Source organism: Otolemur garnettii, unplaced genomic scaffold (assembly GCF_000181295.1).
Source record: "Otolemur garnettii isolate 467f Iridium unplaced genomic scaffold, OtoGar3 scaffold00105, whole genome shotgun sequence".
NCBI lineage: Eukaryota > Metazoa > Chordata > Mammalia > Primates > Galagidae > Otolemur > Otolemur garnettii.
Window position 1 is genome coordinate 1,783,150 of NW_003852500.1, and position 22,439 is coordinate 1,805,588.

At 45.5% G+C, this 22,439-nt stretch overlaps 1 protein-coding gene across 4 annotated transcripts in view; it reads right to left on the reverse strand.

Moving 5' to 3' along the window:
- Nucleotides 1-22,439, reverse strand: part of EPS15L1 (epidermal growth factor receptor pathway substrate 15 like 1) — a 113,745-nt gene that overhangs the window by 37,774 nt on the left and 53,532 nt on the right. For all 4 annotated transcript variants that reach the window (XR_002774983.1, XM_023517193.1, XM_003796525.3 and 1 more), the window contains exons 11-19: nucleotides 21,321-21,477; nucleotides 20,936-21,021; nucleotides 17,980-18,052; nucleotides 13,727-13,888; nucleotides 12,866-13,063; nucleotides 10,707-10,871; nucleotides 2,904-3,027; nucleotides 1,782-1,832; nucleotides 628-764 (exon numbers count right to left, since the gene is read on the reverse strand). Coding sequence is in view for 3 of the 4 variants with exons in the window: in XM_023517193.1 (XP_023372961.1) it covers nucleotides 628-764; nucleotides 1,782-1,832; nucleotides 2,904-3,027; nucleotides 10,707-10,871; nucleotides 12,866-13,063; nucleotides 13,727-13,888; nucleotides 17,980-18,052; nucleotides 20,936-21,021; nucleotides 21,321-21,477 (1,153 nt within the window). In the remaining variant the exon portion in view is untranslated. The remainder of the gene's footprint in view (nucleotides 1-627; nucleotides 765-1,781; nucleotides 1,833-2,903; nucleotides 3,028-10,706; nucleotides 10,872-12,865; nucleotides 13,064-13,726; nucleotides 13,889-17,979; nucleotides 18,053-20,935; nucleotides 21,022-21,320; nucleotides 21,478-22,439) is intronic.

Below are 22,439 nucleotides of genomic sequence, written 5' to 3' on the forward strand. Positions count from 1 at the left end.
CAAGGGAATCGCTTAAGCCCAAGAGTTGGAGGCTGCTGTGAAATCTACCCAGGGTGACAGCTTGAGACTCTATCTCAAAAAAAAAAAAAAAAAAAAGGAAGAGCAAAGTAAACCCAAAATGAATAGGAAGAAAGAAATAATAAAATAACAGAAGAAATTAATGAAACAGAAAACAAACAACATTGATAAGTGGATCACTGATACCAGGAGGAAAAGGGAGAGTCTCACTACAGATCTTAAAGACATTTTAAATTTTTATTTCTTTATTATTTTTAAGACTACTAAGTACAGTAGTGAGAAGAGGGGAAAGAGTGAACAAAGAGTTCAATCTGTAACTGACTGAACAATCAAGTAAAGACATTTTTTAAGAAGGCTAAAAAGAAAACATTACAAGTGAATCCCTGCCTCAGTGACTAGGCCAATGGCTGCCTTGCTGCTATCTAGGAGTGAGAACGGCTGGGACAGCAGCTCCTGAAGAATAGACACCACAGTTCACATTAGTGACAAGAGTGAAGAGTGAGCACACTAGGGACTTACTCCATGAAGATGGGCCAGCTGTCAGGAAGCACTGCCATGACATACACAGAGTGCACACACAGTTCTCCGCTGACGTCCTGCCCCACTTACCTTTGAGGGTAAGGATGGGTTTTTTGTGAACGGGTCTGAGGTAAAAGGGTCGTTCTTCGTCTGTTTCTTAAAGAAGTCGTCGTTAGTGGAGCCACGAAATGGGTCACTTTCTTTGAAAGGATCCCCTCCAAATGGATCTGGAAGGTCCAGGGAAATGAAGGAAAAATGTCCCATGAGTAAACATTATACTTAGTAAAAGAATGCAGGCATAAAAGAACACTGAATGATGCCATTTACATAAAATTCTAGAAAAGCCAAAAACTCTAGTAACAGAAAGCAGGTCAGTGATGACCAGAGGGCCTGGGGCAGACTGGTAGGTGACACCAAAGGAGCACAGGGGAACGTTTGGGGATGAGGGAACTGTTCTCTGACTGCACACATCTGTCAAAACTCATCTCATCAGACGCTCAGAATAAGCAGATTCTGTTGTACATTATTATGCCTCTTAATAAACCTGATTTAAAAACAATAAAACAACATGGATCAATCCATAAATAGAGATAGAAGATTAGTGGCCATCAGAGGCTGGGCAGGGGGGAGAATGTAGAGAGTAACTGCTACTAGGGACAGGGTCTCCCTCTGGGGTGATGAGAACATCCTGGAACCAGGGTCTCCCTCTGGGGTGATGCACATCCTGGTTGTGCAGCCACAACCTGGTGAATGTGCTAAATACTACTAAGTTGGACACTTTAAAATAATGAATTGTTATATGAATTTCACCTCAAAAAAGGAAAAAGAAATAAACTAGCAGGCAACCTGATCCCAACACCAACTGTGTCCCCAGTTTCCCCCTAGAACGTCCTGGAGTGGGTGCAGGTTCAGTGATAACACCAGGAGCGGGGGAGCCATCACCAGAAGGAATGAGGCACCAGGCTTGTGTGCAATGCCAACTGTCCCTCTCTGTCTATACCGCTGCCATCCCCAGTGTGTGTGGACAGAGGTCCCACCAAGTGTGGGTATTGCATGGAACACCTAAACACAGATGACTTCGGCACAAGTGACCAAGTTGCTGTGGGCACAGCCCAATAACCACCTGGCTACCAGAAGCTGCTGCTCAAGTTCTCCATTCTCGTTACCAGGTTCCTTCTAGAACTAACCTTCCCTCTGCCATATTCTGAGGACTAGTCCAGGAAACATTTAACAAAGGCTTTTACCTGTTGAAGCTATCTGCTGCTCTGCAAAGGGGTCGTTTTGGAAGGGGTCACCTAGATTGGAGAGAAGGGAAATGCTGATTAGCTCTGGGGCGAAGAACAGCACCAAGTAGGTCACCTGGATGTGGCTGCTCACCAGCGAGGCCTTTTGTTGACTTCTACCCCACCCCCAATTTAGTGAGCAAATGTTACTTGCTTCTCACCATCCTGTCCCCTAATGAACATCCCCGCATCAACCTCAGCAAATCAAAGGAGGAGTCTGGGAGCAGCAGCTGCTCTGGCTAGAACATTTACAGAGAGACAGAGGTGTTACTGGCTGCTCAGCGCAGGCTAGAGTGAGGGAAAGTGTTGAACAAGCCAAAGTCAGAATTCACTCCTCCCTTTCTATGTCATGTGTTCCTGATCTCACTGCCTGCCACCTACCATCTAAGAGGACAAAGGACCCTGGGGCCATCCCATGTTTCACGGCTAACACACTTGAACTTTGGGAACTGCCTGATTCATCTCTCAGACGTAAGATACTTCAACCCCAAATCTGAAACTTGGAGGAAGCTCCCATTCTCCTCTTCCTGCATCAGTACTTTTCACAGAAAACGTACAGAAAACCTTCTTGGAAATACTGTTTTGCTCTGAAAAATGGAGAGAAGTTAGGAAATCTTGTTTCTGAATTCTTCTTAGTTATTCTAGATACATATGTGACTCTGAATAAATTCTTAAAGAGCATTAAGACCTTGATTTATGCAGTCATCTACGGTTTGCTCAGTACTTTCATAACCATTATTGGATCTGTCATTATCCAGCCTTCAAGATGAGCAAGAAAGAGTCTATTAAACTGCTGAGGGATTAGGAAATTGAAACTTTGGAGAGCTTAAAGACCAACGCAGATGCCCTCAAACTTGGAAATCTCGACGTGAGCTAGTGGCTCTTCCCAATATATCTCAACACCTCAGCTCTGTAGTTAATAGGTTGAGAAAACAAACTCAAGAGGCCAATAAGGCTCAAAGATTTCCTTTCCTCCTCCATTTCAGATCATGGTATTTCCTCACTTTTCAAGCCATTCAACAACTCCAAATGACATAAAAATAAACAGCCTCTCAATAAGAAAGTGAGTACCAAGTGAGATACCTTTGAAAGGGTCAGCTCCTTTAAATGGGTCGGATTTGAAGGGGTCTTCTGCCTGGAAAGGATCCGAGTGCAATTCTTGTGTATTGTTGCTAAATAACAAGGCTTTATTTTTGAAAGGATCATCCTATAATTTTGTGAAGAAACAGGACAGGGATTTTATTATTTCTGATTTAAAGCAAAGTGCAGAATTCCATATCTAATATACAGTTCCACTTAAAGTAGTATGACCCTAAAAAGAATGATCTTAAAAAAAATTATTCTAAGTATGGACTTTACTGAACAATGTTTGACACTGGTTCTATCAGTTGTGACAAACATACAACATAAGAGGTGAACGAGGAAATTGGGTAGGGGGTATGTGGGAACTCTGCTCTATCGTTGCAATTTTTTAATAATTATTCTAAAACAAAAGTTCAGGCAGGGCATGGGTTCACATCTACTATCCCAACACTTTGGGAGGCCAAGGTAAGAGGATCCCTTGAGCTCAGGAGTATAAGACCAGCCTGAGCAAGAGTGAGACCTCCTGTCTCTACTAAAAATAGAAAAATTAGCCAGGTGTGGTGGCTCCCACCTCTAGTCCCAACTACTTGAGAGGCCAAGGGGGAAGACTGCTTGAGTCCAGGAGTTCAAGACCAGCCTGAGCAACATAGTAAGACCTCTTTTCTAAAAATTATTTTTTTTAAATAGCCAGACATGGTGGCAGGGGCCTGTAGTTCCAGCTACTTGGGAGGCTAAGATGGGAGGATTGCTTGAGCCCAGGAGTCCAACATTGCAGTGAGCTAAGATTGGGCCATTGCATACTAGCCAAGGCAACAGAGCAAGACTTTGTCTCAAAATAAATAAATACATACATACATACATGTATAAAATAAAAGTTCATTAAGAAATCATTGATTGGAAGCAACCTACATGTCTATCAATGGATGAATGTGATCCCTCCATACAACAGAATATTATTCAGCCTTTAAAAGGAAGGAAATTCTGACATGTGCTACACCGGGGATGAACTTTGAGGACATGATGCTACATGAAACTAGTCACAAAAACACAACTACTGTGTGATCTCACTCGTAGGAGGTCCCTAGAATAGTTAAATTCATAAAGATGGAAAGTAGAATGGTGGGTGCCAGGGGCTGGGAAAGGAGGATGGGCAGTTGGTGTTTGACGGGGATGAAAACATTCTGGAGCTTGGTCACACAATAGGAACATAATTAGTACTAAATTGCACTCTCGAAAGATGGTTATGATAGTAATTTCTTTTTTTTTTTTTTTTGAGACACAGTCTATGTCACCCTCGGTAAAGTGCCTTGGCATCACAGCTCACAGCAACCTTAAACTCTTGGGGTTAAGCGATTCTCTTGCCTCAGCCTCCCAAGTAGCTGGGACTACAGGCATCTACCACAACACCTGGCTATTTTTTGGTTGCAGTTGTCATTGTTGTTTAGCAGGCCCAGGCCAGGCTTGAATGGGCCAGCTTTAGTGTATATGGCCAGTGCCCTACTCACTGAGCTACGGGCACTGAGCCTATGATGGTAATTTCTATGTCTACTTACCAAAATTAAAAAAAAAAATTTTTAATCATTGAATTGGGAAAAAAAGCAATGTTTTTAGAAATATTACCAAAAAAATGTAAAGAGCCATTCAACAATTGCAGCACAGGCCTCATTCTAAAGGTGTGACCCTCTCCCACTACAAATTTATCTTTTTCTTGGTAAATGTGTACCCAGGTGGATATTTTTTAACACACTGACTGTCACACTAGAAAAAAATTTTTTCCCATGGGGTCACAGTATTAGGTCAAGATAGGTAGGCTGGGCTTGGTGGCTCATGCCTGTAATACTAGCACTCTGGAAGGCCAAGGTGGTGGACTGCCTGAGCTCACAAGTTTGAGACCAGCCTGAACAAAGCAAGACCCCATCTATACTAAAAATAGAAAAACTAGCCAGGCATGGTGGTAGGCACCTGTAGTCCAGTACTCAGGAGGCTGAGACAACAGGATCACTTGAGCCCAAGAGTTTGAGGTTGCTGTGAGCTATAACGTCACAGCACTCAACCCCAGAGCAGCTGAGTGAGAGTCTGTCTTAGGAAGGAAAAAAAAAAAGATAGGTCAAGAGACATATGACCTATGCTTCAGAAGGCCTTAGGCTGAAAACTAGCCGTAAGTTAATTCAAGTGGCAGTTAATGTGTTAAAAATGTACTTTCCTGGGCGGCACCTGTGGCTCAGTGGGTAGGGCACCGGCCCCATATACAGAGGGTGGTGGGTTTGAACCTGTCCTTGGCTAAACTGCAACAAAAAAACAGCTGGGCATTGTGTCGGATGCCTGTAGTCCCAGCTACTCATGAGGGTAAGGCAAGAGAATCACCTAAGCCAGGGGTCCTCAAACTTTTTAAACAAGGGGCCAGTTCATTGTCCCTCACACCATTGGAGGGCTGGACTACAGGCCCCGGAACAAGTTGGCTGCTAAGCAGGACAGGCAGCAGTGGCAAAAACACCTGGCGGGTCAGATAAATGTCCTCAGTGGGCCACATGTGGCCCACGGGCCATAGTTTGAGGACGCCTAGAGCCTAGGTGTTGGAGGTTGCTGTGATGCCAATAGCACTCTACTGAGGGCAATAAAGTGAAACTATCTCTAAAAAAAAAAGTACTTTCCATACCAAGAAGTGCTAGTAGTGCCTGGGGATGGTGGATTATGCCTGTAATCCTAGTACTCTGGGAGGTCGACATAGGAGGATCACTTGAACTCAGGAGATCAAGACCTGCCTGAGCAAGAGCAAGCCCCTGTCTCTACTAAAAATAGAAAACTAGCTGGGCATTATAGTGGGCACCTGTAATCCAGCTACTTGGAAGGCTGAGGCAAGAGGATCTCTTGAGCCCAAGAAACTGAGGTTGCTTAATCTATGACACCATAGGCAACAGAGTGAGACTCTGTCACAAAAAACAAACAAACAAAAAATAACCAGCCTGAGCAAGAGCGGGACTCAATCTCTGCTAAATACAGAAAAATTAGCCAGCTGTTGTGGTGAGTGCCTGTAGCCTCAGCTACTAGGGAGGCTGAGACAAGAGAATCACTTGAACCCAGGAATTTGAGGTCGCTATGAGCAAGGCTGATACCACACTACTATTAGCCTGGGCAGCACAGTGAGACTCTGTCTCCAGAAAAAAAAAAAAGAAAGAAAGAAACAAAAGAAATATGCTAGTTGTTTATGCTCTATGAGGAAGTATTTATGCATTTAGAATTACTAAAGCATGTATAACACTTTGCAGTTTTTAAAAAAGGTGCTTATTTCTAGAAATAAACCAGGCATATTAAAGCCAAAAGAAAAAAAAATTTACTTTTGAAGAGCAGATTTTTATAGTGGAAAATAGCCTATAAGGAGTGGGTTTATAAAATCCACAGGAACAATACAGTTGGTTTAGAACTAAGCAGTATATTTTAGTTAAAAAGACATGCCGTTAGTGAAAACACAAATGTTTCACTGTGATATTAAAAAAAGCATCATACTCACTGAATTTAGCAAATGTATTGGCATCTTTGTGTTGGACTGGCAAACCAATCCAGTATTCCAACCAACCAAAACCAAATAATTAAAAAGCTAGGGTTTCCATAAACATGTGGACAATAATGGTTTGGGACAATGATGTCAAAGGTCCTAGAGGAGGTTTCCTAACAATGCTGCTACCTCCTTGGGGCAGCTGACTTAGGGGCACGGGATGGTTCTCAGAGGTCCTAGGTTAAAAGAAGCCACTGGTCCAGGATATGAATGAGCCTGAGTCAGCACAGGGACCTCTTCCTTAGCCCTTCCTTAGCACCAACATCCCTGCTGTCTGCTGAATACAGAACCGTTTTCTTACCTGGGAAAGATTAGCTGGAGCCTCCGACCACAGGGCTTCCCAAGATGGGGAAACCAAGCTGGGTTCCTAGACAAGTTAAGAACAGATGTCCAAGAGCACCACGTCTGGAAACAGTGCCGGGATTCTGTTTGGACGTCATAGTGCTGACGACCACAAGATGCACGTGCCCAATGAGCATCCAATAGTGTTCTCGGACACATAAATACTGATGGAGAAGTCCTAATCTAAGGAAGCCAGGAGGCCAGGGTGGAAAATACACTTCTCACGATGCACTGTGGGGAAAGGAATGTATTTGTTCTAGAAGAAGGACAGGATCATGACCTGAATAAAGTGGTAAGTAAAGAATGACAGCTTGGCTTCAGAATGGAAGCTTCTGTTTAGTTTTTAGTTGACATTTATTTACATGTTGGGTGTCTTTTCTTTCTTTTTTTCAGTATTTTCAACTGTTGCTTGGAAGACTGCCAAATGAGCATATGGTATGAGAGAAGAGACTTCAGATTATGGAAACTCTGGCTGTAAGATTCCTGCAGTGAGCAGGGCCTGTAATCGCCCTCTTAGGAGGAATTATCCACATAAAGCTGCAATCACTCCTTCCTCTTCAAGGGAGAAGCCCTAAGCCCTGAATCCTGGCAGGATTCAGGTGGTTAGAGTAACTAACGGTGGCTTTGATTCCATTTCATAAATTCAGAGCGGAAAATTACACTTCCCTGCATTATAAAGATTCCATCAAGCAGGGCATGGTAGCTGAGGCGGGAGGATCACTTAAGGCCAGAAATAGAAGACCAGTCTGGGCAACATAATGAGACCTCTTCTCTACAAAATATTTAAAAGTTAGCTCTGGGTGGTGGTACAGGCCTATAGTCCCAGCTACTCAGGAGGCTGAGGCGGAAGGATCACTTGAGCTCAGAAATTTATAGTGAGCTGTGTCCACACCATTGCACTCCAGCCTGGGAGACAGAGCATGACCCTGTCCCTAAAAAAAAAGAAAGTGAGAGATACCATCAACTTCACTATACCAAGAAGAACTGACCCACCTGCCAACTTGGGGGATACAAATACCACAGACAAATCCGGGTTGAATGATAATCTCCTCACAGAGGTAGAATATCTTGATCAAGTTCAGCAACCAGTCTTAAATTTTGCTCTTTTTACAAGACAGACACAGCAACTCTGAAAGGACACTAAAGAAGTTTCTGTGATGTTCCTTCCCTTTTGAAGAATGCTGGGCAGAGGTGTGCCGAAAAACTAGTTCTCAGAGGAAAAAAAGCCCTGATTTAGAGTGTCTGCCAATTCCAGTGGTGTAAATATGCCCACCACAGTCAGTTTCAAGTTACCATATGTTTAACAACCAGCTCATGAGTTCCTATTTAGTTAAAAATTAGTTCTGGAGAGTCAATAAGAACTAGCTCTGGCTCAGCGCCCATAGCACAGTGGTTATGGCACCAGCCACATACACCGAGGGTGATGGGTTCAAACCCCGCGCAGGCTAACTAAACAACTGCAACAAGAGCAACAACAACAAAAAAAACAGCTGGGCATTGTGGCAGGCACCTATAGTCCTAGCTACTTGGGAGGCTGAGGCAGGAGAATCTCTTAAGCCCAAGAATTTGAGGTTGCTGTGAACTGTGACACTGTGGTATTCTACTGAGGGCAACATAATGAAAATCTGTCTCAAAAAAAAAAAAGAGGCAGCTCCTGTGGCTCAAAGAGTGGCGTCAGCCCCATATACAGGAGGTGACAGGTTCAAACCCAGCCCCAGCTAAAAAAACACTACAAAAAAAAAAAAAAAAAAAGAACTGGCTCTGAATTGCCACTGGAGACTTGACCCAATCTTGCATGACGAGTTCTCAATGAGATTTAAGTCTGCGATGGTTTATTATTACAATCTTTCTACTAGACATGTTGGTTATCTATGCAAGAGGCCAAAATTGTCATAATCAGATGAGAGACAAGAAATGAATAGGGCTTTAAGAACCCTGTGTCTCTTGGACAAAGTCTCATCGTGTGAGCTTAAGAACTTGGTTAACTTGGATAAAATACCCAGACACAGAAAGTTTCAGATGCAACACTTTGGTTATACTCTTCTCAGGGACCTAGGCCCCCCACCCCCCATAATCCCCTGTGACAGTCTTTATACCTGAACGGTCTCAAAATGTTTAGGAGAAAACAAAAAAAAAAAAAAATACCTTCTTCAAAGTATTTATTAAGAAATGGAAACAAACCAAAAAAACTTTAAAAATTGTATTTATACAACAAGATAATGATAGTTTTTCTTTCAGACACTGGTTACAGGTTCCTATGTAACATATCTGATGTCTACATTCCAGGAGTAATCGACTCTTATGTAAACTTTGCCCCACATAAAAGATGAACAAAAGTAACAAGAAAGGTAAAAATCTGTGTGTGGAAAGGGAGAGGTTCACTGGCCACTTGTAAACTGCCAACTTCACTGTCAACTTTTTTCCAAGGAAATCAATCTTTTAAAAACCTGCAAAGGGACATGTAAGAGGGATCTGTTCCCCAGACTAAGACACAATGGGGCAAGCCAAAAGCTGAGCAAGGGAAAACGATGCCAGATGGGAAAATTAAGAGCAGGGCCGTGAGGCATAAACACACACCGAGAACAGGCAGGAGCAAAGCAAGGAATTCCAGTTTCATGTAATTCATAAATGATGAATGCTTATTGTTTAAATTTAGAAGACAAAGCTGATGATGGGCCCGGGTAAAGACACAGAATTCACCTGTTTACAGTTCAAGAGAAAAGATAAGAGAGGATAGAGGGAGGCAACACACCCGGCTTGGGCCGGAGGCAAGAGATGGATGAACTTGCCAACAGTGTCTTCTAAGCAACCCAGGGGAGGTGTGTGCTTCCCTGTAAATTCCTGGGACTGAGTACTGGGCTACTGAGAAAAGAGACATGTCAAGGAATGAATACAAAGAGGCCAGTCTGGTGTTTAGAGACAGACAGCCTATACTATTACAGTGAGAAGAAGGAATTCATGACGCAAATAGGCCAGGAGCAGAGGGGCTCTGGAAGAGCTCTGAAGAGCAAGTCTCAGCGAAAGGTGAGCTATTAAAGGCAGCAGAGCACCACGAAACATCAAGACCAGCCACAGGCCATCCCGTCCGCTCCCTCAACAGCACAAGACCTGCTCATTGGCCAGAGGAAACTGGAAACCACAGGTGCCTGGGTTCAAGGCTGCAATGATAGGCTCTGGTGTAAATGGGGGATGGGGGGGGCAATCTGATGTAGGTCATGTATTCTGAGTATACAGAAATTTAAGTAACCAACAGCTCCCAACCATGGAGGATCTGTTCATAGTCCCAGGGTCAAGGGGTCTAAAATAAAGTGCTGAGGTTTTAAACAGCCACAATTTCAGGAGAAAGCCCAATTTGTAGTTGAATCAGCAATGCCCTGGGAGGGTTTCCTGTCATTTTTCTTGATCTTCAGTGAGACATTTGATATTCAAGGTGCTCCTTGCAGAAATGCACATAACACACACATGTATGTATGCTCCAATGCCCCCGAAACTCATAGAATGTAGAGTTTCCACAATGAGCAAAGACACTGATCCAATTTCATCTTCATTAAGTTTGAGAAACCCTGTGACTTTAGGTAGTTGGCCCAATGTAAATGCTTCCTAGGAGATGGAGGCCTGAATCTTTAGGTAGTTGGCCCAATGTAAATGCTTCCTAGGAGATGGAGGCCTGAATCTTTGCAAGAGATTCAGGTCTGTCTTGGGTTTTGTTCTGGATACCAGGATGGACCTCAGCCACTCACGCTGAACTGTGAGGCTGGTGAGAACACTTAAAATGGCAGTGAAAGCCAGAAACAGCCTGAGCTCAGACAGAACCAAAGTCAGCTATGGACTGTTCCAGTGGGTGGGGCGTTCTCGTTTCACAATGGAGGTGGTATCCCAGGACTGTAATACATTTATTCAACCTTTACCATGGCTCCAAAACTGCCCCTCTCTGCCAAGGAGACTCCTTCACTCAGGTCGGCCAGGTCGGTCAGGCTAGTACCGTGGACCCCATCGAGCACCTGGTCATACTGCTCCAGGCTCCGGTGGGCATCCTGGTGGCTCTCGTGCAGCTGGGACAGCTTGCTTCTTGCCTGCACAACAAAGACATGGCCAGCATCAAGCAGGGTTTGGGAAAACCTAACAGGCAAGACATTTTTGCTCCTGACACCTGACTCCAGGCAATTCACATGGGTCAGGAGTAAAGAGAAAACCTTACTGGCAGATAGAAATGAGACAGCTTATATACCAAGGCATGACCTCCTCACTACTCCAAGAGGGTCTCTTTGTATCCCCAGTCCCAGAGATGGTAACTTTCTTTTATGGGGTTTTTACTGTCCCATGTGTTCCTCCTTGTTCCTGCAGAAGGCGATGTAAAGACAGGGAAAGAGGGACAATCTGCAAAGTCAGAGACATAGGTGTGTGTGTTCATGCTATGTGACCCCCAGGCTAGCATATGAATCTTCTCCAAAATGGAACATTAGAAATGATAGGGAAAGTACCCACAGATAGTCCTCAACACATGGTGGTTCAGTGGTAGAATTCCTGCCTGCCAGACAGTCCTCGACATACACTGGTCTGAATTACCATCTTTTGACTTTATGAGGGTATGAAACTGATCTGAATTCAGTAGATACTGTACTCCGAATTTTGATCTTCTCCCAGGGTAATCATAAGTGGTTGGACACTCTGCCGCAGTGCTGGACAACAGCCATGAGCCGAGGGTCCCCGTCAGCCACACGATCACTTGGGCAAACACTAGGACTCTGCGCTGCACTGTGCTGTGCTGCCAGTGGTTTCTAGACATCATATTTTGTGTTTTGCATATGCCATGGCTACAAAATGCCCATTTTCCATTTGTAGTATTTCAATTTACGGTAAGTTTATCAGGTCATAACCTCATCATAAGTCAAGCAACATCTGTACTGCAGTGTCTGGAAGGGTGGCATTAGCACCAGCTAATTATTATCATCCTACTATAATAATAATTATCATTATCACATACACTTGTGTTGTGGCTCCCATATAGACATTACGAACCCTTAGGATTGGAAGGGAAAATATTGAAAATAATCCTACAGATATTAATTAACTATAAAGCACAATATAAGACATCAAATTTCTGATCAACTTTTAACAGCATACAGAGCACAGACTGGTTAAGAAAGAAAACGTGGCTAGCCACTGTGACATGTGCCAGCATGGAGGCCTCTGACCACCACACGTGAGGTAGCAGGGAAAGGCCCTGGCCCTGCAGTGGGCAGCAGCTGCATACCATGAGAGCCAGGGTCACCCTGGACTGAGGAAGAGCACGGGGGCACCCTGGGCAGCTTGGAGACTGGATGGAGGTCCCAAGTGAGATGACGCTTGCTATAAAGTGGTGCCTCTTTAACACACCAAGTTCTGAATTGAGCAGGGGTCTTAGAGCAGGGGTCCTCAAACTTTTTAAACAGGGAGCCAGTTCACTGTCCCTCAGACCCTTGGAGGGCCAGACTACGGGCCCTGGGACGAGTTGGCTGTTAAGCAGGACAGGCAGTGGCAGCAAAACACCCGGCAGGCCGGATAAATGTCCTAGGTGGGCCACATGTGGCCCGTGGGCCATAGTTTGAGGACACCTGCCTTAGAGGATCACTTTTATTCTCTCACAGAGAAACAGAGAGGTCATGCTTTGTTTTTAAACTGCTTGTTTTCCTGCCTCTTATGTGAGGACCAGGCTAGAAAGAGCATTTCCCAACCCCCACACCAGCTCTCTCCAAAGGAGTTCACCCACCCCCTGCCTACTCCCTGAAAATGAAGTGCACTCAAATGAGGTAAGCACACTGCCCTCCAGGCCAATGTCAGTGCGACTTGGGAGTACATCTGAGGAGTTCTCAGCACTGCATGGGAGGAGAAACCCTAATGTAGACAAGGTGGGTGAGCGCAAAGGAAAACAACAGTGGCAGCCCAGACACTCAAGAGTTCACTGGTCACATGCACCGACGTCATGACTGCTCACAGCAGCAGTCTCTGCTTGGCAGAAGATCCCAGAAGATCCCTGGCTTAAGCTACGCACGTGCACATAGTGAGGACTCTGTCCCCACTGAAATACCTGGTTGATTTCGTCTTGAGTTGACTTAAGAGACTTGATGATGGTTTCCAGTTGGACTCGCCCAGCCTGGATGCTCTGTTCCAGCTGGGTTTCCTCCTGCTGCAATCGGTTCAGCTCTGACTTGGCCCGGTTCAGATCATCTTCCTGGGACTTTAAGTCAGATTCCTGAGACTGGATTTGTGTTTTCAATGATGAAATCTGAAATGAGATACCATAAGGATTCAAAGGATAGGATGCAATGCAACTCCAAGAAAGAATCTGGTTCACATTTTTGAACTTCTCAAACGAGCTGACCCAGGGAGGCAGATACCTTGCTCTAGCGCAGACACCTGGCTTCCTTATAAGGCCCCCTTTCTACACCTAAAGAGGAGACATGAATGGAAAGGTAGAGACAGGCTCATGCCTGTGTGACTGCCAGAAGGTCATGCTGGAATAAGGAAGGCTATGACCAAGCATGAGCAATCCATGTCCCCCAGGAGTAGTGTGGCCCCACACAGTTTGCTGAGGCTACAGCCTCCCTAGTTTATAACGAGGAACACAGACTCTAGAAGAGGCAGGAGAGGTACCCTGGGAACCCCCATAATGTGGGGCACAGGCCAGCATGAGGTGTCCTTGGGGCACAGGTTCATAGGAACCAAGGCCATTTGCTTACACAATTTGGTCTCTAGGGAATGCAGGTGGGTAACTCAGAGGTCCAGCCACAGGGCTTGGACACTTTTCCACCTGATGTTTTAAACAACTCTGCTAAAGTGATAGGGTGTCTTAGCATTCTGTTTCCAGACAAACCGGAGCTCAGAGAAGCCCTCAGGAAGCCCCCTCTTCTCCCTTGGGCACCACCCCCAGGAGGTGGCTCTGACTCACCATCTGGGTCTCATCCTGGCACTTCTGTCTGACGTCACTCAGCATGTCTCGCAGTTTGGCCTTCTGCTGGTCCATTTCATCAAGGCGATCTTGAGCGTCTTGTTTTTGAGCTTCAAGCTCTTGCAAACTGCTTGTTTCCCGGTCTAAATCATTTTGCAATTCCTAGAAAAGAGTTGGGGATTTACTTAAGGCTGGTACAAATGAGGCATGTCTGAGATGACAGAACCAGCTTGGGCCAGAGCCCCTAAGAAGTCCTATGAAACTGCCTGCTAGGACTGGGCGTGGTGGCTCACACCTATAATTCCAGCACTCTGGGAGGCCAAGGCAGGTGAATCAATTGAGCTCATGAGTTCAAGAACAGCCTGAGCAAGAGTAAGACACCATTTCTAGAAAAACCAGCCAGGTGTAGTGGTAGGCGCCTATAGTCCCTACTTGGAAGGCTGAGGCAGGTAGACTCCTTGGGCCCAAGAATTTGAGGTTGCTGTGAGGTATAATGCCACAGCACTCTACTGGAGGCAAGAAAGTGAGACTCTGGGACAGTGCCCGTATCTCAGTGGGTAGAGTGCCGGCCACATACACTGGGACTGGCGGGTTCAAACCCAGCCTGAGCCAGCTAAACAACAATGACAACTGCAACAACAAAAAATAGCTGGGCATTGTGGTGGGCACCTATAGTCCCAGCTACTTGGAAGCTAAGGCAAGAAAATTGTTTAAGCCCAAGAGTTTGAGGTTGCTGTGAGCTGTGATGCCACTGAACTCTAACAAGGGCGATAGCTTGAGACTCTGTCTCAAAAAAGAAAAGAAAGTGAGACTCAAAGAAAGAAACTGCCCGCTAGGCCTAAGCTTAGGGCAGACATCCCCTCATACTCACTACGCTGACACATATCTCTCACCCAGTGGGTTAGCCTGAGACAATAGGTGACCAATAGCCTGAGACATCAAGGGATCTAGGCCTCATTCCATAATGGAAAAAGGAACCATTGAAGAGTACCGTGGGGACAAAAAAACACCAACTCAAGGTGAGGAAGGGGGCTGCTCATGGCATGGAGGTGGGGGTGTCAGAGTAAGGAGAACATAAAAATAACCCTGACGGTCTACAGATTCAACACAATCCCTATCAGAATACCAGCTAGTTTCTTTACAGAAAATGATAACAAGCTGATTCCAAAATTCATACCAAAATACAAGGAGTCCAAAATAGCTGAAATAATCTAGACAAATAAGACAGAGCTAGAAGACTCACACTTTGTGATTTTGTACCTTCTGTAGTAATCAAGCCAGGATGGTCTTGGCATAAGCAGAGGTGTATAGATCATTGGGACAGAGCTGAATCTAAAAATAAACCCATATAGCTGCTGACAACTGTTCTTCAACAAGGGTGCCAGGACCATTCAGTGGAGTAAGGAACAGTCTCTTCAACAAATGGTGATCTCCATGTGCAAAAGAAAGAAGCTGGACCCCACCTCCCACTATATACAAACATTACCTAGAAATGGGTCAAAGACTCGAAGGTAAAAGCTAAAACTATAAAATTCTTAGAAGAAAACACAGGGCTACATTTTTGTGACCTTGGATTTGGCAATGGGTCCTCAGATATGATACCAAAAGAAAGAATGACAACAATAAAAAATAGATACACTGGACATACCAAAGTTAGAAATTTTTGAGCTTCAAAGGACACCATCAAGAAAAAGAAATGACAAAAAACAGGAGAAAATATTTGCAAGTCATATATCTCTGCAGTCCCCAAGCCCTGGGCCACAGACCAGTACCAATCCATAGGCTGTCAGGAACCAGGCAACACAGAAGGAAGTGAGCGGTCGGTGAGCCAGCAGTTTCAACTGTATTTACAGCTGCTCCCTATTGCCCACATCACCGTCTGAGCTCCACCTCCTGTCTGATCAGTGGTGGCATTAGAATTTCATAGGAGCTGAACCCTACTGTAAACTGCACATGCAAAGAATCTAGGTTGTGTTCCTTATAAGAATCTAATGCCTGAGGATGAGATGGAGCAAAGGCGGTAAAGCCAGTGCTAGGGCTGTCTAGCTGCAGGAAAACAAGCTGAGGGCTCCCATTGATTCTGCATTTCTATAACAACAGAAATAAAGTGCACAATAAATGCACTAAATCATCTCAAAACCATCCCCTACCCTGCTAGCCCCATCCACGATAAAGATCTATCTTTCACAAAACTGGTCCTTGGTGCCAAAAAGGTTGGGGACCATTGATATATCCCACAAGGGACTTCTAGAAACAATAAAGAACTCTTAAAAATCAGTTATAAAAGACAACCCAATTTAAAAATGGACAAGAGATCTGAATCAATTTTTCTCCCAAGAAGATAGACAAGAAGCTAACCACCACACAAAAAGATGCTTGGCATCATTAGAAAAGCATTAATGACATGCCAATCAAAATCACAATGAGGTTTGATGGGTATCCCACTCTATACCCATAGTATGGTGGTGACAGAAAATAAGAAATAACCACCACTGGTGAGGATGTGAAGAAACTGGAGCCTCACACACTGCTTACAGGAATGTAAATGGTTCAGCCACTCTGAAAAACAGTCTGATGGCTCGGCGCCTGTGGCTCAACTGGCTAAGGCGCCAGCCACATACACCTAAGGTGGTGAGTTCGAATCCAACCCGGGCCTGCCAAACAACAATGACGGCTGCAACCAAAAAATAGCCAGGCGTTGTGGCAGGCGCCTGTGGTCCCAGCTGCTTGGGAGGCTGAGGCAGGAGACTCGCTTGAGCCCAGGAGTTGGAGGTTGCTGTGAGCAGTGATGCCATGGCACTCTACCCAGGGAGATAGTTTGAGGCTCTGTCTCAAAAAAAAAAAAAGAAAAACAGTCTGATGGCTCCTCAATAGGTTAAACAGAGTTACTTTATGGCCTTGCAATTTTGTTCTTAGGTATAGACCTGAGAGAAATGAAAACAGGTGTTCACACAATTATTTGCACCCAAATGTTCTTAGCAAAACTATTCACAATAGCCAAAAAGTAGAATAACCCAGATATTTAACAACTAATGAATGGATGAATAAAAGGTGTCCATCCACACAATGGAATAGTATTCAGATATAAAAAGGAACGCAATGCTCCACATGCTGTAGTACGGATAACCGTTGTAAACATGGTGCAGAATGAAGGAAGCTAGACTCGAAAGGCCCTGGGTTGAAATGTGCAGAAAAGAAAAATTCAGAGACAGAAAGCAGACAGGTAGTTGGCAGCAGGTGTGTGGTTGGACGGGGAGAGGGTGTGGAGGAGGCAGGAATAGGGAATGAGTACTAATCGTTGTGAGGATTCATTTTGGGGTGGTGGAAATGTTCTGAAACTAGACAGAAGTGATGATTAGACAATACAGTGAATATGCTAAAAACTGCTGAATTGTGTAATTCAAAATAGCAAATTTTATGTTATTTGAACTATATATAGTTATCGCTTGGTGTTGGTGGGGGAGTGGTACCAAAATCCAAAGATGCCCAACCCCCTTATATATGGTCTAGTATTTGCTCATAACCTATACACATCCTCCTGTATACTTAGAATCACCTCTAGATTATTTATACTACCTGATATACTGTTAATGCTATATAGTTATTATACTGTATTGTTTTATTAATTTGCATTTTTTTTTAATTTTTAATTTTTTTTTTTTAAGACACAGTCTCACTCTGTCACCTTGGGTACAATGCCATGAAGTCATAGCTCACAGCAACCTTAAACTCCTGGGCCCACATGATCCTCCTGCCTCAGCCTCTAGAGTAGCAGGGACTACAGGCGCCCAACACAACACCCAGCTGGTTTTCCTATTTTTAGTAGAGAAGTGGTCTTGCTGTTGTTCAGGCTGGTCTTGAACTCCTGAGCTCAGGTGATTTATCTGCCTTGGCCTCCCAGAGTGCTGGGATTACAGGCATGACCCACCTTGCCTGGTCGTTTTTTAAAATTTTTATTTGTAGAATTCTTTTGATCTGCAGTTGGTTGAATCCACTGGATGTGGAACCTGCGGATTCACAGAGACAACTATCTTAATTTAAAGGCAACTTTATTACTTTTATCTTTTAAATCTTTTTATTTTCTTTCTCAAGCATCTATCCCATATAGTAGGTTATAGGAAACTTTTTAAAAAATACACTTTGAAGGCTCCAAGAGTTCATGCGTCTGGCCCCCTCCCTCCAAACCCTGGGGAAGTTTTCCTGCGCTACATTTAACACAAAGTACATTTAACCAAAATGAGCGCCATCCTTACCTGTACTTCACTGGTTTTCTGTCTGATTGCCTCTTCCTTCTCTCTAATGTCTTGTTCCAGTGAGTATTTCTCTCTGAATGTTTAAAAATATTTCATGAAAACAGAGTGAATAATAATTCTCCAACCCAACTTCTCAAGACCCAATTCTCAGTGCCACAAAAACACGTCCATGTTAACCCCTCTCTGTGGTGATAAAAGTCCAAGAATGAGCCCCAGGGACCATTTGCCTTCAGTAATCTCCCCTTCAACTGTGGGCATCGCTTCTAACATAACCACCCTGTTCTCCACCTGGTGACCCAAGAGACATCCCAAGGATGACAAAGTCTGGCACACCCTCACTTTCTTGAAGGTGAAGGTGCCACATGAAAAAGAATGTAAATGGCCTCAAAGAGCAGAGACTCATCCAGCCGGCACCCCAGCTGGATTCTGCCAATGCCTAAATGAGCAGGGAAGTGAACACTTCCCCCAGAGCCTCCAAGAGCCCAGCTGACATCTTGACTTCAGCCTTGAGAGATCCCCTCCATGGAGAGTACCACTGCACTCCCCTGGACTTCTGAACTCTAGAACCATGAACTACCACATCTGTGTTGTTTGGAGCCACTACATTTGGGGTGCTTTATTACACGGCAAAAGAAAAGCAGCACCCTCTCTAAACCCCTAAAATTTACTTGCTCACTGAATACTGAGCACCTACTACTCAGAGTGCCAACTGAGCACAGGGGCCCCAGGAGCACTCCATGAGGCAACAAGCCCCTGCCTCTGTGGAGTCCATGGGTCAGAGTGAGAGACGGAGGACAGATAAATGTACAAATGAGGAATGCAGTGCGGGACTATCCTGCACAGGACAGCCAGGGAAGGACCCTCTGAGGAGGTAGTGTGTGGGTGAAGAGAGTCAGTGGATCAATGTTCTAGATGACAGGAATAGGCAGGCAAAGCTGGGATGGGGGGAGCCAAAGTGAGAAGTCTGGAGTGAGATGGAGACAGATGGGAAGTACACCAGACTTGCAGCACAAGTGGCACTGACATTCCCTAGTCCCTAGCAGGAGGCTGCACATACATGGCCGCTGTGCACAGCAGGTGCTCAGTGGGGCTCATGGGTCTGTCTTCTCAGACGCCCAACTCCCTTCCTCTCTCTCATTATAAACTAAATGCCTGTGTCCCCCTAAATTTCTGTTTTGAAATCCTAAACCCCAGTGGGATTATGTGAGACAGTAGGGTCTCTGGGAGGTGATGAGGTCACGAGGGTGGAACGCTTATAAATGGCTTTAGTGTCCTTATCACATGGACCCCAGAAAGCTCTCTCTGCTCCTCCTGAAATGTGAAGACACAGCAAGAAGGCAGCAGTCCCTCAATTGGGAACCACGCCCCTACTAGGCACCAGATCTGCTGTACCTTAGCTTGGACTTTTCAACCTCCTGAGCCATGAGAAATGTCTTATTTAAACCCCCCACTCCATGGTTTGCTATAGCACCCTGAATGGACCAAGATGCTCTGGTGTTCACAGGGGCTGCTCAGGGGTAGGAACATCACATGTCCAACAAACTCTGTCTCCTACCTGGAGATCCAGCACTTGAACAACAACAAGGCCCTCTTCAGGACATTCAACCAGACGTGCAACAACTATAGTCATCAGAATATCCATTTCCATAAGCTTAGAAACTAATGCTATAGTGTCTTCTTTAAACTCCACCCATTATAGCTATATAGAACCATGAGAGGAATGTCCAGCCCCACACTCCTCAAACCTAAGGGATACTTTCAAAGCCATCTGCATAAGGGCTACTGCACACACTTGGCTGTTACCTTCATAGGGTGAAATGAGGCTCCCAGCTACCTGAGGCTACCCTGGCCTGACTCAGACCCCAGTGTCCCTTCTGAGACTATGATTCTTGGTTATTAGGGGCTTCCTCCTTCCTTGGCAGGCAGGTCCTGGTTCTTGGGCCTGCCCAGGCTCCAGGACACTGGCCTGCCATCCTCACAGACCCCGTGTGCCTTGTCAGTTGCATGCACTGATCTCTGTTTTGGGAAACAAAGCCCCAGGGAGCTGGGACAGAACAGGAACTATCCATGGGCTAAGCATGAAGTGGGAGGTCTTGCCTGGGGAAGGCTGAGGTTTTATAACCAGCCCCCACCCTGATCCCCTCCAAGACCTAACCTGTCTTTGCTCACCAGGCCTCTGCTGACAGCACAAAAGCAAGCCCAGAGAGAATGGCAGAATGTGGCACCTGTTAAAATGACATCTGAGGAGCCTCTGGCTATGGGGGGGGGATCCAGTCCTCTCTGGGAAAGTAACAGCCTCTTCATTTTCAGGCAAGAAAATGATCAATTTCCAATGGAGGACAAAGCACCTTTGGGGCCTTCTGCTTGGTGGCCCAAAATCCTACGAGTCTATCCTCCCCCAGAATGAATTAGAAAGAGAATTTAATTCTTGAAAAGCACCTAGAGGGGGATACAGGAAGTGACCTTCTTTCTTTATGCTGGACTCCAAAAGTGCAGACAGCCTGTCCAAAGCCTTCATCTACATGTGAGGAAACTGAGGTAGCAGCTGTAGAGTGGGGCCAAAGACTTGGGCATGAGGCCCTTCCACACAGTTTAGCTGTCAGGTCCTAAGCCAGCTGCACACCATGTGAGACTCAGTTGCCCTATCTGTCACTGGTAACAAAGCCTTCCCAGAGCTGGGGAGAAGCTGGGTACATGTGACCACCAAGGTTCAACCTGCCTGCAACCACACAGCTCTGTCATGGGCTCTAGCCTATGCCGACTCAAATTCAAGACATTATTCTTTGAGCCTCTTGAGCCAATTAAGGAAATTAGGAGAATCTACATCCTTTTCTTTTTTCTGCATAAACTTGTGATAATCAAATCTCCAATGAAGCCTCTGATATTTCCAGTAACTACCTAGGAGGGAGCTCAGGTAACATTCAATCCTGGAGAGTAAGAGTCATTTCTAACATACCTTTGTAACTGAGCGATCTCTTGACTAATATCATCAAGCTCCTTCACACCAGTGAACTCCCCTGAGCCAAGAGAACTTGAGCTGTCCTAGAATGAAATTCAGACATAAGATCACTAATTAGCAAACTGACATCACCCAACAGCAAGAACTACCAGGTCTTAGGCCCAAGGATAAAAGGATCATCTCTTTAGTCCATAGGTAGCAAAAAGGCCATCCACCAGGCCAGGGGATTATATGGACCGCCCCACACTCCCGGGGCCCTTGGGGCAAGGCCGGACCTCAGGGAGGTGCCCAGGCAGACTGTAGGGCTTGCATGGACCACCGGCGCCACCTTGTGTCAGGTGGCAGCAAGGACCGCAAACCTGAGGTGGGCACTGCTACTCACCGGGATGGGAGTGCCTCTCTCCGAGGGCGGGACCATGTCTGGCGAGAGGACTTGAGGGGGGTCGATGCCTTTACTGACCTTCTGCTGAATGAAATGCATAGCTAACGCAAATTGGTCTTTGCTTAACTTCCCCGTTTGCCTCGTATCGGCCAGGGCCCTGGGAGAAATGTGGGGATGCTAATTACACATCACAGGCCCAGATTCCAGCTGTCCAACAAACACAAGTCATCCAACCCATGCTTTTAAATAATTACAACAAAAATGATGGCAGGGCATAGTGACAAGCCCCAACTCCTCTTCTCTTTAACATCCATTCCGGGGAAGCAGTGTCAGGGGACCCCCCCCCCGTGCCCCCAACCCAAGAAGAGACATCAGGGCACAGCAGGCGGGTTGAGGGTAGCCCTCAGTGGGGCTGGAGAACTAAGCCCCTTCCTGTGGTCCAAGGAGCCAGCCCCTGGGGAGACCTCACTAGCAGCAGAGAGAGATGCATCTTCCTCTCGCTTATCACATATGTGGGGCAGACTCTGACTTTGTGGGTGTACAGGACAGAGCAGCCATTCCTGTGCAAAAAGAAGCTGAGGTGTCAACACACTATTCTCAGCCTGTTCCTGCGGCTCTAGGTTATCTGAATGGCACAGGCCATTGGTTTTCAGAAGGCACAACTGTAGCATTTGGGGTTGTCACAATGATAGGGGAGGAAGCAGCAAGCAGCCTCTCTCTTCTTGTCATGCACAGAGAGTTTGTATGCCTCAGATCCCCATGTTTAAATCTTCACCCTCAATAGGATGATTTTAGAAGACAGGGACTTTGTGGGGTGATCAGGTCATGACGGCAGTGCCCCTGTGAATGTGATCAGTGCCCTTATAAAAGTGGTCCTGGAGAGCTTTCTCTGCTCTTTGTGCAATGTGAGGACATGCAGGAAGGCAGCTGTCTGCAAACCAGGAAGCATACCAGATACCAATCTGCCAGTATCTCGATCTTACACGTCCAACCTCCAGAACTATGAGAAACATCTGTTGCTTAAGCCACCCTGTCTATGGTAGTTTGTCACAACAACCCAAATGGAACAAAGCAACCTTCTTGCGCTCAAAAGGGATTGCTACAGGGGTATGGGCCACA